Raw genomic sequence first — 17072 nt, 5'->3', positions numbered from 1 at the left:
TGTCTTTTGTCCATTTAGTTCTTTATATGTTATAAATATTAGTCTTTTGTCAAATAAGGGGTTTGTGAATATTTTCTCTCAGTATGCAGCTTGTCATTTCATCCTCTTAAGAGTGGCTTTTGCAGAGCTACAATTTTTAATTTTGATAAACTTATCTATTTTTTCTTTTTAAAAAATCATGTTTTTGGTGTCATACTAAGAACTCTTCACTAAGCCCTGAGTCCTGACAATTTTCTCTTGTTTCTTTCCAACAGTTTTACATTTTACACAGAAATCTATGATCCATTTTGAGTTAATTTTTTATGCATTCTCATGCTCAATTGCTTCAGTCATATCTGACCAACTCTTTGCAACCCTATGGACTGTAGCCCACCAGGCTCCGCTGTCCATGGGATTCTCCAGGCAAGAATACTGGAGTGGATTGCCATGCCATCCTTCAAGGGATCTTCCCTACCCAGGGATCGAACCAGCATCTCCTGCATTGCAGGCAGATTCTTCACTGCTGAGCCACTATGGAAACCCCAGTGTAACAATTAGAATGAGATTACTTTGGGTTTATTTTGTTTGTTTTGTTTATGTCTTGTTGTTGTTTGTTTTTTGCTTGTGAATATCCAATTACTCTAGCACCATTTGTTGAAAAGATATTGAATTGTTTTTGTATTTTTGTAAAAAAATTTACATGACTGTATTTGTAGGAGGCGATATATGTGTCCTCTATTCTGTTCCATGTGCTTCGCTCAAGCGGCTATGAGGAGATATCCCACACCCAAGATCAGAGAAACCTCAGCAAGATGGTAGGCCCTGGAGCAGCGGGAAAATGGCTGTCTGAGAAGGCCTTACAAATAACTGTGAAAAGAAGAGAAGCAAAAAGCAAAGGAGAAAAGGAAAGATATACCCATTTGAATGGAGAGTTCCAAAGAATAGCAAGGAGAGATAAGAAAGCCTTCCTCGGTGATCAGTGCAAAGAAATAGAGGAAAACAATAGAATGGGAAAGACTAGAGATCTCTTCAAGAAAATTAGAGATACCAAGGGAATATTTCATGCAGAAATGGGCACAATAAAAGACAGAAATGGTATGGACCTAACAGAAGCAGAAGAAATTAAAAGAGGTGGCAAGAATACACAGAAGAACTGTACAAAAAAGATCTTCACGACCCAGATAACCACCATGGTGTGATCACTCACCTAGAGCCAGACATCCTGGAGTGCAAAGTCAACTGGGCCTTAGGAAGCATCACTATGAACAAAGCTAGTGGAGGTGATGGAATTCCAGTTGAGCTATTTCAAATCCTAAAAGATGACGCTGTGAAAGTGCTGCACTCAATATGCCAGCAAATTTGGTAAACTCATCTGTGGCCACAGGACTAGAAAAGGTCAGTTTTCATTCCAATCCCAAAGAAAGGCAATGCCAAAGAATCCTCAAACTACTGCACGATTGCACTCATCTCACTCACATGTAAAGTAATGCTCAAAATTCTCTAAGCCAAGCTTCAACAGTATGTGAACCGAGAACTTCCAGATGTTCAAGCTGGATTTAGAAAAGGCAGAGGAACCAGAGATCAAATTGCCAACATCCGCTGGATCATCAAAAAAGCAAGAGAGTTCCAGAAAAACATCTGCTTCATTGACTACACCAAAGCCTTTGACTGTGTGGATCACCACAACTATAGAAAATTCTTGAGTACGCCAAAGCCTTTGACTGTGTGGATAATCACAAACTGTAGAAAATTATTAAAGAGATGGGAATACCAGACTACCTGACCTGCTTCTTGAGAAATCTGTATGCAGGGCAGGAAGCAACAGGTAGAACTGGACATGGAACAACAGACTGGTACCAAATAGGGAAAGGAATACATCAGGGCTGTATACTGTCACCCTGCTTATTTAACTTATATGCAGAGTACATCATGAGAAATGCTGGGCTGGAAGAAGCACAAGCTGGAATCAAGATTGCTGGGAGAAATACCAATAATCTCAGATATGCAGATGACACCACCCTTATGGCAGAAAGTGAAGAAAAACTAAAGAGCCTCTTGATGAAAGTGAAAGAGGAGAGTGAAAAAGTTGGCTTAAAGCTCAACATTCAGAAAACGAAGATCATGGCATCAGGTCCCATCACTTCATGGCAAATAGATGGGGAGACAGTGACAGGCTTTATTTGGGGGGGGCTCCAAAATCACTGCATATGGTGACTGAAACCATGAAATTAAAAGACGCTTACTCCTTGGAAGAAAAGTTATGACCAACATAGACAACATATCAAAAAGCAGAGACATTACTTTGCCAACAAAGGTCCGTCTAGTCAAAGCTATTGTTTTTCCAGTCGTCATGTATGGATGTGAGAGTTGGACTATAAAGAAAGCTTAGTGCTGAAGATTTGATACTTTTGAACTGTGGTGTTAGAGAAGACTCTTGAGGCCCCTTGGACTCCAACCAGTCCATCCTAAAGGAAATCAGTCCTGAATATTCATTGGAAGGACTGATGCTAAAGCTGAAACTCTAACACTTTGGCCACCTGATGGGAAGAACTGACTCACTGGAAAAGACCCTGATCCTGGGAAAGATTGAAGGTGGGAGGAGAAGGGGACAACAGAGAATAAGATGGTTGGATGGCATCACTGACTCAATGGACATGAGTTTGAGTAAACTCTGGGAGTTGGTGATGGACAGGGAGGCCTGGTGTGCTGCAGTCCATGAGGTTGCAAAGCGTCAGACACAATGGAGCAACTGAACTGAACTGAATTGAATTGAACTGATTCTGTTCCATTGGTCTGTGTGCCTATCCATTCATCTATACCTCATTGTCTTGATTCCTACGTGTGGGTCCTATGTTGCTTCAGTCGTATCCATCTCTTTGCCACCCTATGAAATGTAGCCGGCCAGGCTCCTCTGTCCATAGGATTTTCCATGCAAGAATACTGTAGTGGGTTGCTGTGTCCTCCTCCAGGGAATCTTCCCAACCCAGAGATCAAACCCACGTCTATTAAGTCTTCTGTATTGGCAGTCGGACACTTTACCACTAGTGCCACCCGGGGTAAATAAAAAGTATGAAATCAGGTATGTTGATTTTTCCCACTTGATTCTTTGTCAGAATTGCTTTAACTATTCTCTATTGTATATCCTTTGTCTTTTCACACAGATTTTAGCATAATTTTGCCTATATCTATAAAAAATTCTTGCTGAGATTTTGGTAGAAATTGTATTAAATCTGGAGAATTGGTATTTTTACCATGCCACAGACACAGTATCTATACATTTATTTAGATCTTTGTTGATTTGCCTCATCAGCATTTTATAGTTTTCAGCATTTGTTGTTGTTTTTGTTCAGTCACTAAGTTGTGTCCGACTGTTTGTGATCCCATGGACTGTAGCACCAGGCTCCTCTGTTCTGCATTATCTCCCAGAGTTTGCGCAAGTTCATGTCCATTTAGTCGGTGATGCTATCTAACCATCTTATCCTCTGCCAACCCATTCTCCTTTTGCTTTTAGTCTTTCCAAACATCAGGGTCTTTTCCAATGAGTCGGCTGTTTGCATCAGGTGACCAAAGTATTGGAGCTTCTGCTTCAGCATCAGTCCTCCAATGAATATTTCAGGATTGATTTCCTTTAGGATTTACTGGTTTGATCTCCTTGCTGTCCAAGGGACTCTCAAGAGTCTTTTCCATCACCACAGTTTGAAAGCATCAATGCTTCAGCACTCAGCCTTCTTTATGGTCCAACTCTGACATCTGTTGGAGAAGGAAATAGCAACCCACTCCAGTACTCTTGCCTGGAAAATCTCATGGATGGAAGAGCCTTGTAGGCTACAGTCCATGGGGTTGCAAAGAGTCGGACACAACTGAGCGACTTCACTTTTGCTTTCTCACATCCATACAGATGGATGTCATCATAACATAATTATTAAGAGAACAGGCTCTGGAGTAAGACTTAGAATCTGTGTGACCTTGGATAGGTTATTTAAATTTTTTTCCACTTAATAATAATGAAGTGAAAGTCATTCAGTTGTGTCTGACTTTTTGTGACTCCATGGACTATACAGTCCATGGAATTCTCCAGGCCAAAGTACTGGAGTGGGTAGCCTTTCCCTTCTCCAGGGGATCTTTCCAACCCAGGGATCGAACCCAGGTCTCCTGCATTGCAGGCAGATTCTTTACCAGCTGAGCCACAAAGTAACAGTGTTATTTGTTCCAAATGCCCAATTACATTATTTTTCTTTACTCAGTTATAAGTATATATCAATTGCAATAATCATTTCTCAAAAGTGCATTCCTCCAATTTTGAGTTTTCTATTACTATTTACTTTGTAATTGTTTATACTATTCCCTTGAGTATTCTCCTAAGATGCTAATATTGCCATATAATACTGTAAATGTTTGTATGTCTAAAATTGTGTTTTGCTCTGACAGAAGAATGGTATTGAGTATGAGTGGGTTTTAAATTCTTAAATCTCAGTCCCTTTCTCTCAGTAATTTTTAGATTTTTTTTGTCTAATATGTTTTTAATTGTTGCAAATAAGTCTAGTGCCATTGTGATCCCTTTCCATTGTAAATAGCATGTTGTTTCTGCTTGGGAGCATTTTTTTTACAACTATTCTTTTAATGGAAGCTTTTCATGTGATATTATTTTTATGTATTTATTTATTTTTAAAATTTATTTGGTTGCACTGGGGCTTAGTTGTGGCACCTGATGTCTTCAGTATTAGTTGTAGCATTCAGGATCTTTAGTTGCAGCATGTAAACTCTTAGTTCCAGCATGTGGGATCTAGTTCTCTGACCAGGGATCGAACCCAGGCTCCATGCATTGGGAGCATGGAGTCTTAGTCAATAGACCACCAGGAAAGTCGCCCCAGCAGCATTTTAAAGTTTCTTTTTACCCTTTAAATTCAGTGCCAAACCAGATTTGGGGTTGATTTGGTTCCTCTGGGAGTGAAGGATTGCAAGGATTTTTGTGGGGGAGGGTCATGGAGTTAAAGTCCAATAAGATTATCTGGAAAAGGTCAGTTTTCATTCCAATCCCAAAGAAAGGCAATGCCAAAGAATCCTCAAACTACCGCACAATTGCATTCATCTCACACATTAGCAAAGTAATACTCAAAATCCTCCAAGCCAGGTTTCAACAGTACGTGAACCGAGAACTTCCAGTTGTTCGAGCTGGATTTAGAAAAGGCAGAGGAACCAGAGATCAAATTGCCAACATCCGTTTGATCATCAAAAAAGCAAGAGAGTTCCAGAAAAACATCTGCTTCATTGACTACGCCAAAGCCTTTGACTGTGTGGATCACAACAAACTGCGGAAAATTCTTAAAGAGATGGGAATACCACACCACCTGATCTGCCTCCTGAGAAATCTGTATGCAGGTCAAGAAGCAACAGTTAGAACTGGACATGGAACAGCAGACTGGTTCCAAATCAGGAAAGGAGTACGTCAAGGCTGTATATTGTCACCCTGCTTATTTAACTTAAATGCAGAGTACATCATGCAAAATGCTGGGGGCGGGGGGAGATGAAGCACAAGCTGGAATCAAGATTGCCAGGAGAAATATTGATAACCTCAGATATGCAGATGATGCCACCCTTATGGCAGAAAGTGAAGAAGAACTAAAGAGCCTCTTGATGAAAGAGTGAAAGAGGAGAGTGAAAAAGTTGGCTTAAAGCTCAACATTCAGAAAACAAAGATCATGGCATCTGGTCCCATCACTGCATGGCAAATAGATAGGGAAACAATGGAAACGGTGACAGGCTTTATTTTGGGGGGCTCCAAAATCACTGCAGATGGTGATTGCAGCCGTGAAATTAAAAGACACTTGCTCCTTGTGATAGCTTATGGTAAACGATGTCCAATTCGTGATCTCCAAAGAAGAAGATTTAGCTTTGGGACGAGGGACCAGGCTTGATCACTTAAGAGCTTTTGTGTAGCAGAGTTTTATTAAAGTAAGAAAAGGGATAGAGAAAGCTTCTGACATAAACATCAGAAGGGGAATGGAGAATGCCACCCCTTGCAAGTGTTAACAAGGGAATTATATACTTTTAAATTAATTATTACAATAAATCAAAAGAATGTCTCAAGTCTTTGAAAATTTTACCAGACCCAGTCCCATAATTTACACTGTAAGATATCAGGATTAGTCAGAAGGTTTTCAGGAAGGAGAAACTGTCCTCAGTCAGGATACACTGCTGTTGTATCCTGACTGAGGACAGTTTCTCAGAGTTTAAACTGAGCTGTTTGTGGTGTAATCATCAGCTTCATACTTAAAGAAAAAATGTATTGTGACTAAGACTAAGTGATGTAGAGAAAAAAAGATGTTTGTCCTTTCCTCCTCCTTGAGAATTTCAGAGCCCTATCTCCGCTTTGAGAGCCCCAGGCCCCTTTCTCCTCCTTGGGGACCCCTAGGAGATCTTATCAGTCTGCCTAGGAATTGACTCTCTCACTCGAAAAAAAAGCTATGACCAACCTAGACAGCATGTTAAAAAGCAGAGACATTACTTTGCCAACGAAGGTCCATCTAGTCAAGGCTATGGTTTTTCAAGTAGTCATGTATGGATGTGAGAGTTGGACTATAAAGTAAGCTAAGCACCAAAGAACTGATGCTTTTGAACTGTGGTGTTGGAGAAGACTCTTGAGAGTCCCTTGGACTGCAAGGAGATCCAACCAGTCCATCCTAAAGGGATCAGTCCTGGGTGTTGATTGGAAGGACTGATGCTGAAGCTGAAACTCCAATAACTTTGGCCACCTGATGCGAAGAGCTGACTCATTTGAAAAGACCATGATGCTGGGAAAGATTGAGGGCAGAGGAGAAGGGGACGACAGAGGATGAGATGGTTGGATGGCATCACCAACTCAATGGACATGGGTTTGGGTGGACTCCGGGAGTTGGTGATGGACAGGGAGGCCTGGCATGCTGCAGTGCATGGGGTTGCAAAGAGTCGGACACGACTTAGCGACTGAACTGAACTGAAGATTATATAATTTGGGGCCTATAGACTGCATTTATGTTGAATCAGTGAGTGATAATCTTGGGAAATCCTTGAAGAAACATAATTAGACATATGTGGGTAAGTAATTGGGACCTCTGTAGAAATTCTTGAGGTTTTATAAGAGTTGGAGATTTGAAGTCATTGATCAGTCCATGAGAGTTATTGATTGGGACACTGAGGTGGTAAAAGATTCATTGCAAGCCTTGGATTTCAGGTCTTTGGGGGTCAGTTTTAGCAACCCTATAGGAGTCATTGATTGGGACCTATGAACATTGGTAATTGCAGGACCTTTGATTTAGTATGTGATGGTCTATTTTGGGGTTTATGAGTGTCACTGACTCTATATATGGGCTGTGAGTTATAGAGTCCTACAGGAAGTCAGGTTGGACCCATTGAACAGATTAATAGTTGATTTTCTATTGAGGTTGTGTTGCCTGTGTTGTTGATTATTTGAAGAGCCTAAGGAAACCAGTTGATGGCACCATTTGGGACACAGTTTTTGTCAAGTAGGTTACCAATTTAGGAGCCTGTGCAGACATGTTGACTTTCAGGGCCAGATGGGAATTGGGAGAGAGGGTACAAAGAGTTTATGTTTCCATCTTTGGCAAAAGAGAGTGGGCTCTATAAATTTCCCAGAATGTACACTGAATTATACAAAATACTGGTTTATGCATTTGTGATATGGTCACCCTTCAGCCAGAGCACTTTAAAGGCAGCAAGAAACAGAAATAATGTTTGTTGTGATTCTTCCACATATAGAATACCATATGGCCCAGTAGGTAAAGAAAATGTACTTTAGAGTTAGGCAGACCTGGGTTTGAATCCCTGTCCTTCCCCTAATCTAAGTAACCTTGGGGTAATTTGTTTTATATATATAGCTGCACCACGTGGCTTGTGGGATCTTAGTTCCCTGACCAGGGGCAAATTTAATAGCTACAAACAGCTCTATCTGATGGTAAAGAGAATAATAGGAAAAAGTAATACCTAGTTCATATGATGAGTTTGAAAATTAAATGAAGTACTAACAAAACATTCCTTGCACCTTATAATAACAGCAATATTTAATATCAATGGGATGTGTTTTCCCAGTGCCAAATAAGAGTGAGTACTTTTGAAGTATCATGTCATTTAACTCTAATAGCCCTGTGAGATGGGTGTTTTCATTCTCAGTTTTAAAGTGAAAAAACTCAGACTAAAGTGACTTCCCTAGATTCTAGCTAGAATACAGAAGAGCTGGAATTAAAATTCTCATTCATTTTACATGAGTTTTGTCCACATCCTACACAGGTGTTGGTTACTGAACACACTATCCAGTGTTAACTATTCTTTGGTGCCCCCAGGAAACACTTGTGGGTTGAATGCTGAATGCTGAATGACTGACCACATGGACACTGCCTTTCCAGGTTTTTTGAAATCTCTGTGGAGCCCTTGGGCCAGACCCCACAGTGAAGGCTGCAGGATCTTCCTTCCAGCTCCACAAGCTCACACTGAGTCCACCGACCAGCCTCGCCTCAGGGTCTCAAGAAGAGCAGCGTTGTGAGCAAGAGAGTCCAAGGGTTGAAGAAGATGCCAGCCAACCAGAGCTATCGCCAGTGGTCCCCAGACCTGGCTGCAGAGGGACAAGGCAGCATGTGTGAGGTGAGGAGGGAGAGGGCTTCAGGGGCAGGAATTCATTCAGTGAGGAGATGGTTCTGACCTGTTGCTAGGGACTTAGGGCGGGGACAGGAGGGGCAAACTGCAAACTTGCTGCCCCTGAAATGAATCACCATCCCCCTGCTGAGGGTGAGCACCACATGGCTGGTGTCCTGCATCCAGATCCCTTCCTGTTTCAGTGGAAAATATGATGCAGCTGATGGAGGAAAGGTGGGATGGAAGGTCAGCCGCACAGCCTGGGGGAAGGGGAAGCAGCTCCCTGCAGAGTGTCCTGCTAGAAGTGACCACTGGCCCCAGCCATGGAGACACTATCCCTGATGCCCAGCATAGACCCTCCACTACCCATTGGCTCTGTGCACACAGTCAGCTGATCCTCGGGGATTTGCTGATTCCGCCTCTATCCTGATCTAGGGAGAAAAGTCCCCTTTTTTGGAGCTTAGAGGATGGCAGGGTAGTAGGGTGAGCACAGTCTCTAGGGCCCTTCTAGTTCTTACTCCTCTCAGAGATTAATAAAGTGGCCTGGGAAGGTACATGACTTGCCCAGGCCCCTGGGGTTTTGAGTGACAGCAGTGGACTGGTACCAGGTCTCCTGACTGTGTCCTCCACCCTCACCACACTCCAGCCAAGACCAGCTTTCCCACTAAAAGTTCCCTGGAAATTGTGTAAACAGAGGAATACAAAGGAGCCAGACCCTGCCCCACAGCTTCCAACTATCCTGAGTCTACTGTCAACTCTGGGGACAGGCTGGTTGTCACAGGAGCTCAGGATCATGTGGTCATTAGAATAACATTAAGCTTTTAAAACTTATTTTGATATTTATTTTTTAATAATTTCATTATTTAGAATATGCAGGTAAGTAAATAGAAGAAAATAAAACATTGCTTGTAATTTCAGCATTAGTCAAAGTTAACCATTGTTAGCATTTAGCTTATTTCCATAGTTTTTTCCCTTTATATGTGCATGTATGTGGGTATGTGGATATACACATGTGGGGCTGAGAGTGTACATACATACCACACACATATACACAATACAGTTCAAGTTTAAAAATGAAATTGTAGTATTTGGTTCTTTCCTTTTTTAAGTTGGCACTTCAGTATAATTTTCTAGACAGTAAATATTTTTCTTCACATGATACATAACATAAGAGCTTTTTATCCTTTGGATAAACTATCATTTAACCAGTCCACTGTATGTGAACTTAGGGCATTCAAGGTTTTCTATTGTGATGAAAACTGCTATGGTGAAATTCTTACATTTAAATCTTTTTGCCCAAGTCACTGAAGTTATATTTTGAGTAAAATGTATAGGGACATTGAATGATAAACAAGCTGCTGCCTAACAGTAGGGCACTTCCACTCTGGAAAACTGTCCTTGTCTGGTTTCTGCTCTATCAGATCAGTCACAGACCCACGAGTTGGGGGTCACAGCAATGTGGTCCTCCCCAGTCCTTCTGCACATGGCCCCTTGCCCAGCCAATGTGTGGGAATTTCTGGATGAATGATTCTGGTCTCTGCAAGGCACAAGACTCGTGTCTTCCTTCCCAACCATAGACTTATTTTTTAATTTAATTTATATTTTTAACACCAAAAACATTTTTGCATTGGGGTATAGCCAATTAACAATGTTGTGATAGTTTCAAGTGAGCAGTGAAGGGACTCAGCCATACATATACATGTATCCATTCTCTCCCAAACCACCCTCCCATCCAGGCTGCCACATAACATTGAGCAGAGTTCCCTGTGATATATAGTAGGTTTTTGTTGCCAACCATAGATTTATGCCTCCTGTTCAAGAAGAAATGGAAATGACAAAGACCCTGGTGAATGTTATTTATTCACGTATTTATTTGTTAAGTTCTTAGTTTTTTTCATTAGATGTCAAGAAGCAGGAAAATGGGCAGAGATACCACGAAATCAATAAAAATGTCCCCAGGGGTAAGGAACAGCCAGTTGGGCTAAGATATAGTGACTGAAGCTGAAAAACATGAAGAGGAGTCAGTAAAAGAAAGAGAGATAGGGAATAGCCCAGGGAACATCTAGAGGGACCATGGTGCACATACTTCAGATGGAAGACAGCCAAGGGGCACAGGAGACAGGTGGGAGTGCAGTGGAACAAACAGAGGCAATGGAAAAACAAGAGCCAGAGGCCAGAGAGCAGCAAAGAGACCAAGAAACAGTAGTCTAAGCTGGAGTTTTAATAGTGGGGAGCACGCAAGAGCCAGAAGATATGAGAACAATCAGAAAGATTTTAAAATAGGAGGAGAGACCAGGAGATAGAGGAATCAGATAGCAGCCAGAGGGAACAGAGACCAGCCAGAGGGATGAGGAAACAGAAAACTCAGCTAGATGGAAAAAAACAAAAATGTTTGATGTGTTGGGTAACAGCCTGCCAGATAAGCCACTTCAAAGATACCAGGGGTCAGACGGAAAATCTGAGGGGGTGGGGAAAGGCACAGGTACCGGGGGACAGGAAATGGGGAGAAATGGGAAAGACGAGCCTGGGAGTAGGCAGCAGCCAGAGGAAGCTGGTACCAGCTGCTGAAGCTGCGGAACAGGTTGGAGGAGCAGGGAAGTGACAAACCCATGGGACAGTTGGAGAGACAGAAAGGGGCCTCCAAAGCTGAGGAGTAGCCAAGGGCACCAGGGGCAATAAGGAACAGTCGCTGAGGCTGGGGAACAGCAAAGCTGTGCTGGGTGTGCTCTAGAAGTTCTGGGGCCTAACCAGAGGACTAGGGAACAGCACAGTGGGCATCAAAAGTGTACCTGGTATTGGATAGTAGCCCGACTTACTAGCGAACAACTAGAGAGACTAGAGAAGAGCTGAAAGGCATAGTATCCATTCCCAAAGCCAGAGGCCCCATGTAGTGGGTACTGGGGTTAATAGAGAGTTGCAGGAGCCAGGGAACATCCAGAGTTCCAGAGGGACAGGGCAACAGTGGCTTCCTGGGATGTGAGGCTTCAGTGCTAAAACAGGGAAAGTCCTGGGCATACTGGGACAGTTGTTCACCTTGCCCAAGAAACAGTCAAAGGAACCGAAGGTCAGACATAATGCAAATGATGGAGAAGATGAAAGTACAGTGTCACAGAGCACACAGAAGTAGTATACACTGATGATCAAGAGCCTAGACTAGGAGCCGGGTAGACCAGTGCTCCACAGAGTGTGGTCCATGGACCAGACACAGGAGCATCAGATGAGAGCATATTAGAAATGCGTTCCAGGACAGCCTAAGGGACAGGAAAGAATTGAGTCTAGAGAGAAGTCAGAAAACTCAAAGGGCAGTCAGTCTGTGTCAAGTAGAAGGAATGAGAAAGCCTCATCAGGACCAGGGAGCAGTCAGATGGAATGGGCACAACCATAATGGTACCACAGACTAAGGATCAGCTAGAGGGACAGCTGCCAAAGGGAACACAGGACAGTCAGGGGCACCAGGGATCAGTTGGAGGGAAGAAGAAATAGGAGGCATGGAACAATGAAACAAGGGACCATCAGAGGAAGCAATAAACAGAGGCATCAGGAAAGAGACCAGAGGACACTCAGAAATAACAAGAAACATTTAGAGGGAACAGTAAACAGGGGCCAAGGAAGAGTCAGAATGGGGACCATGCAGAGGAAACAAGAGCCAGTAGAAGGAGCCGGAGAAGTCAGGGGACAGGAGTGGGCAGGGTAAGCAGGCAAAGACAGAGGGAGGGGTACACAGAGAACAATCTGATGAGAAGGGAAACAGCCAGAGGGAGCAGGAAAGACCAGGGCACCCCCAGCTAAGTAGGAACATGCAGAGAAGTTGGGTATCTAGCCCTGAGTAAGGGCAGAGTGAACTACATTGCACTTTTTCAGGCAGCCTAGTAAGTGCCCTGAGAACGTGTCTGCTAGGCTGGGATAGGGTTTAGAAGGGCAGGATCATCTCACAGTAGGTGATGGAGAAGTGTGCTGGGGCAGGAGTGAGAGCAGCCCTGAAGCTGGAGGACTGAGCCCCAGCAGGCTGACTGCAGAGTGGGACAGAGCAGATGGCCAGGGACAAAATGGGCAGTGATTGACGGATCCTGGCAGCATAGTGTGCCCCAGGGCTGAGTGCAGAGCGTTCTGGGACACAGATGACCCTCAAGGGAGACACTGCTGTGTGGTTCACTGGTGAGCCATCAGGGGCTTAGCAGGGATCCTCACATAGGATGAGGAAGTCCTTGTAGGGGTTCTGGTGGTGGCAGAAACACAGGCCATCCTCCATGGTGGAAATGGGCCAGAAAACCATACCTTTTAATATGTGGCTGGTGAGGCTAGAATCTGGATGGGTCTGTATTAGCAACTTTGCATCCTAATTGCTAGCTCCAAAACCCCCTGTCCATCACCTCACATAACCCCTCCCAGGCAGGGTAGAGTCCGAAAAAGTGTCTTATTTTGGTGGGGAAAGGGATGGAAGTGGGGCATCTGTGCCTGGCAAGATCTTTGTACACTTTCCCTGTGTGAATCCAAGGGAGGGAGATACAGGTGAAGATGGTCTTTTTGTCTGCCAGCTTGGGCTGTCAGAGTTGTTAAAATGTTTCACAATGTTTGAAAAGGAATACATATATGTATATATAATACATACATATATATGAATATATATATGTTTGCTGTATACCTGAAACTAACACAACATTGTAAATTAACTATCATTCAATAAAAAAGTTTTTTTAAAATGTTTAACAATGCCAAATGGTAGAATATTTTAATTTTTCCACCCTAGTTGGCAAGTAGCCACCCCTCCCCCACATCTGAGGCTCCTCCCCTGTGTCACCTACACACCTCCCAGTCTGTCCTGGCTCAGGTCACAGGCAAGAGAACAAGGATCAGGAGGGTGGGCAGGCAGAATGAGAGCTTCCCTCCAGCCTGACCCTGGGACTTGCCCTGGGTAAGTGCCCTTTGGCAGTGAGGGAGAGCAGGTCAGGTGTGTGGCTAGAGGCTCCGGTGGATTTCCTCCTCTTGGCAACCTTCGAGGCTGTGCCCGGGAGAACTGGTGGGTGGAGAAGTGCTGGGCATGGCCCAGTGCTTGTGGATCTCCCTCTGGAGCTGCTGGTGGTGGAGCAGGTACTGTGAGTTCTGTGCCTGCTCTGTGTCCCTGCGCACTTACTAATAAGGGCCCCCAAAGAACAAAGGATCTTTCAATGAATAAAGGCTCCTCATTTCCTCATAGCTGAATCACTAGATCTTGTCTTGATACTTAGTGCATTTTCTGTCCCGTTTAAGAAATCCTTGCCTTAAACGAATGTTCACCTATGTTTTCTCCTGAGTTTTAAAGCATTGATCATTTTGAAACTTGATTCTTTTGCCTTTCACCCCAAATCACTGTTAACATTTTGTCACATTTGCTTTCTCTTCTCAATTTATGTATTTATGTGTATGATGTTGTTCAGTCACTAAGTTGTGTCTGACTCTTTGTGACCCCATGAATGCGAAGGCTCCTCTGTCCACTATCTCCTGTAGTTTGCTCAGATTTATGTCCATTGAGTCAGTGATGCTATCTAACCGTCTCATCCTCTGTAACCCCCTTCTACTTTTGCCTTCAATCTTTCCCAGCATCAGAGTCTTTTCCAGTGAGTCAGCTCTTCATATCAGGTGTCCAAAATATTGGAGCTTCAGCTTAGACATCAGTCCTTCCAATGAATATTCAGGGTTGATTTCCTTTAGGATTGATTTATCTCCTTGTAGGCCAAGGGATCTCAAGAATCTTCTCCAGCACCAGTTTGAAAGCATCAATTCTCTACTAACATACCATTTGTAAATAGTTTCCCCAATTGTCACGATACATCCTTTTTGGCATTTCTGCCCGATTTAGGATCCAATCCAGGCACATGTATTGTGTTTAGTTCTCATGTCCCTTTAGCCTTTCTGAAAGAGTTCTAGCCCTTCCTTGACTTTCACGACACTGATCATTTGGAAGAATGTCCCTCATTTTGGGTTTGTTTCTTGCTTCCTCATAATTAGATTCAGGTTATTCATTTTTGTCAGGAATATCACAGAAATGGTGCTGTGTTCTCAGTGTGTCATATCAGCAAGCATTCAGTATTAATTTGTCCTTTATTGATAATGTTAACTTTGATCACTTGACTAAGATGTTGCCTGTCAGGTACTAAATAAGTTACTATCTTTCTCTTTGTAATTAATAACTATTGGGTTGGCCCAAAAGTTCATTCAAGTTTTTCTGTAACCTTTTGTGGACAACCCTGAATGAACTTTTTGGCCAACCCAAAATTTTGTGGGAAAATACTCTGGGACTATGTGAATATCCTGTTTCTCATGCTTTTGTCCATTGATTATAGCATCAAGCAACAATTCTTGCCTGTAGCAATTAATAACTGTGCTATTTTCCTAATGGTGTTTTTCTGATTCCATCATTTCTTCTATATGGATTAGTTGGCAGTCTCATATAAGGAAAAACATTCCTTGCTCTGAGTGCTGAAAGGACGATTATATGCCAGGCACAATGAGCACACCTTGATTTACCATTTGTCACTAATAGGAACTAGAACTTCTTGGAGAAATGACTTACTCCGGGGTTAGAACAGAGAAAAGTACAAAATGATTATAGAAGAACTCATTATGCTTGGAAGTAATGAAGCACTCAAATGATGGGAACATGTCAGAATGACACAGGAGCCACTTTTAAGGAGCTCCCTCAGGTCAAATCTGGGACAATTTGAGTAGCAAAAGAAATCATAATAGTAATAGATTATTATCTACTGAATAAAGTAGAAAGTGACCAGTCCCTATGGAGAACAGTGTGGAAATTCCTTAAAAAACTGGAAATAGAACTGCCTTATGACCCAGCAATCCCACTGCTGGGCATACACACTGAGGAAACCAGAATTGAAAGAGACACGTGTACCCCAATGTTCATCGCAGCACTGTTTATAATAGCCAGGACATGGAAGCAACCTAGATGTCCATCAGCAGATGAATGGATAAGAAAGCTGTGGTACACATACACAATGGAGTATTACTCGGCCATTAAAAAGAATACATTTGAATCAGTTCTAATGAGGTGGATGAAACTGGAGCCTATTATACAGAGTGAAGTAAGCCAGAAAAAAAAAAAAAAACACCAATACAGTATACTAAGGCATATATATGGAATTTAGAAAGATGGTAATGATAACCCTGTATGCGAGACAGCAAAAGAGACACAGATGTATAGAACAGTCTTTTGGACTCTGTGGGAGAGGGCGAGGGTGGGATGATTTGGGAGAATGGCACTGAAACATGTATAATATCATATAAGAAACAAATCGCCAGTCCAGGTTTGATGCATGATACAGGATGCTTGGGGCTGGTGTACTGAGACGACCCAGAGGGATGGTACAGGGAGGGAGGAGGGAGGGGGTTTCAGGATGGGGAACATGTGTATACCTGTGGCAGATTCATGTTGATGTATGGCAAAAACCAATACAATATTGTAAAGTAATTAACCTCCAATTAAAATAAATAAATTTATATTAAAAAAGAAAGAAAGTGACCAGTCCCTATAATAGGTAGGTAGGTACACAGGTAGGCAGATAAACAGGAAAGAAGTGAATGCTCCTTTTGTTTTGTTTTGTTTTGTTTTGTTTTTTGGCTGTGCTGCACAACCTGCAGGATCTCAGTTCTCTGACCAGGGATTGAACCCGGGCCACAGCAGTGAAAGCTTGGAATCCTAACCATTAGACCACCAGGGAACCCCTGTGAAGGCTCCTTTTTAATAACATCTTGATTTTTTTGCTGTGCCCCTATTCCAGTCTTTCTGAGGATAATTTAGTAGTTTGTTAAAACTTTTTATTTGGAAATAATTATACATTTACAGGAAGTTGTGAAGATGGTACAGAGAGGTCTCATGTAACCCTTTACCCAGTTTCCCCCAATGCTTACATCCTGTGTTACTAGAGTACAATTATCACAAGCAAGAAATTGACATTTCTGCAGTGTGCTTGTTATTCTCTGCCATTTTACACATGTGTAGATTCCTGTATAATAATTACAGAATTATTCCATCACTGTATAGGCCCCTACTGGTGTTTACATTTTATCAGTTAGAGTGAAGTGTAGAAAACTTAGTTCCCTTTTAAGTCCCTTTACCCTCACCTGTTACTAATATCTTAAATATTTCCTCTATATACATGGAGATCCACATCATAAAAATGTTATACTTTTTGCTTTGACCTTCAAATGTAATTTAGAAAACCCAACAGGAAAAGGAAAGTCTATTGTATTTATTCATATTTTTTCTTTTCCATTTTTCTTCTTTCCTGATGTTGCAGGACTTCTTTTATCATCTCCTTCCTATTTAAAAAGCTTCCTTTAAGGGTACATCTTCTGCCAACAGATTTTCTTAGTTTTCCTTCATCTGAGAATATCCTGATTTCTCCCTTTGTGTCTTCTTTCTTAGTGACAGCTTTATTGAGATATAATTCACCTACCATACAATTTACTCATTT

The 17072-nt window shown here is 42.3% G+C and overlaps 1 protein-coding gene across 1 annotated transcript in view; it reads left to right on the top strand.

The window, feature by feature from the left end:
* ZNF41 (zinc finger protein 41) overlaps positions 1-17072 on the top strand; it is a 44927-nt gene that overhangs the window by 7600 nt on the left and 20255 nt on the right. The window contains 1 exon segment of the mRNA XM_013976505.2: positions 8379-8613. Coding sequence (XP_013831959.1) covers positions 8542-8613 — 72 coding nt within the window. The 5' untranslated portion in view covers positions 8379-8541.

Source organism: Capra hircus, assembly GCF_001704415.2.
Source record: "Capra hircus breed San Clemente chromosome X unlocalized genomic scaffold, ASM170441v1, whole genome shotgun sequence".
Classification (NCBI taxonomy): Eukaryota; Metazoa; Chordata; class Mammalia; order Artiodactyla; family Bovidae; genus Capra; species Capra hircus.
This window is presented reverse-complemented; position numbering and strand designations above follow the sequence as displayed.